At 35.5% G+C, this 1,251-nt stretch overlaps 1 protein-coding gene across 1 annotated transcript in view; it reads right to left on the bottom strand.

Annotated features, from left to right (window-relative positions):
- DNAH6 (dynein, axonemal, heavy chain 6) overlaps nucleotides 1–1,251 on the bottom strand; it is a 318,529-nt gene that overhangs the window by 222,327 nt on the left and 94,951 nt on the right. Inside the window, exon 15 of the mRNA XM_012644194.1 lies at nucleotides 939–1,082. Within this exon, the coding sequence (XP_012499648.1) occupies nucleotides 939–1,082 (144 nt within the window). The remainder of the gene's footprint in view (nucleotides 1–938; nucleotides 1,083–1,251) is intronic.

Genomic DNA, 1,251 nt, shown 5'->3' on the forward strand with positions numbered 1-1,251 from the left:
TATGGGTGAAGGACATGCTTGTAGCACTGGCTTGTGTGAGGCAAATGCATTTCATGTAACCAAAATGTTTGTACCCCCATAATATACTGAATTAAAAAAAAGTGACTTTTACTGGATGCAAGTTTTTAAAAAATAAACCAGGATTTTGAGGGAAGCCAAGATGGAATGCAGACTGCGACAAATCAATTTGTTTGCAATTGTATGATACAATCACATTAAAGGCAATAAAGAAGAAAGAAGCTGACTTAAATAACTTGGGAAAGTATTTTGACTAGATATTGTAAACTAACAGGGGAAAAATTGTGCAAAAACATTCTTTACAAGGTAGAAAATTTCCTTCTCATTTTGTCTGAGGCTTTGCTTACTTTTCCTTCTCACATCTTCTTTTAGGCCTTTATTTGACATTTTGAAAAAATCTAAAACTACTTAAAAGGACAAAATCATTCACTTTTTCCTATCCATTTCAAGTCCTGGCTTAGCAGTGACAGTTTCAAAGAGCCAGCCCTGTACACCTGATGTCTGACTTCCTAACCTTCTTCACATCATGGCACATCTGGAAAACGGCATGGTGATGTGGTGCAGTGGTGCAAATGGACAAAGATTTTTGGACGAGGCTGTCCTAGGCTCATCTGGCTGCTAAGGGCTGAGCAGATCAATATCTTGGCACAACTACAACGTATTCTTGCACTATATTGCCAATCACTTGGAGAACTCTTACTATGAATGCCCCTTCTAACCTCAGTATTCAACTGTATGATTTGACCAGTTGAAGGTAGGGATGCATTCTGTGCCACTGAAAAAGATGAATTTGATTATTCTTTCTTTTCTCTGCAAAGCTCACTAACTTAGCCAGGGAAGAATTCTTGACCTTGGTCTCATTAGCATCCATTAAAAACTGATTGATCTGGAGTTTTAAAAGTAATTTCCATTAACCTTACCTTTTCTTTCATTTTTTCCACCTTATTTTTGAGCAGGGGCACTACACTGTTGGGTGGCAAGCCTTTTTCCAGTTGAGTCACAAATTTGGCATATTTAGAAACCTGACCATTTAGGACTTCTGGATCGAGGCAGTCAAATTTGGACTATGAAAATTAAAAAATAAAAAGTTAAAACATATGATAAAAGGCAAGCTTGTAATAATAAAATAGTTTTATTTTACTTGAATTTTCCTAGTAGTTAAATTGTTAATACGAATCAACTCTATACTTTTGGAAATGGCTTTACTTATTAATTGTTAATTGCTAATAATAT

This window comes from Propithecus coquereli, unplaced genomic scaffold (assembly GCF_000956105.1).
Source record: "Propithecus coquereli isolate 6110/MARCELLA unplaced genomic scaffold, Pcoq_1.0 Scaffold208, whole genome shotgun sequence".
Lineage (NCBI taxonomy): Eukaryota > Metazoa > Chordata > Mammalia > Primates > Indriidae > Propithecus > Propithecus coquereli.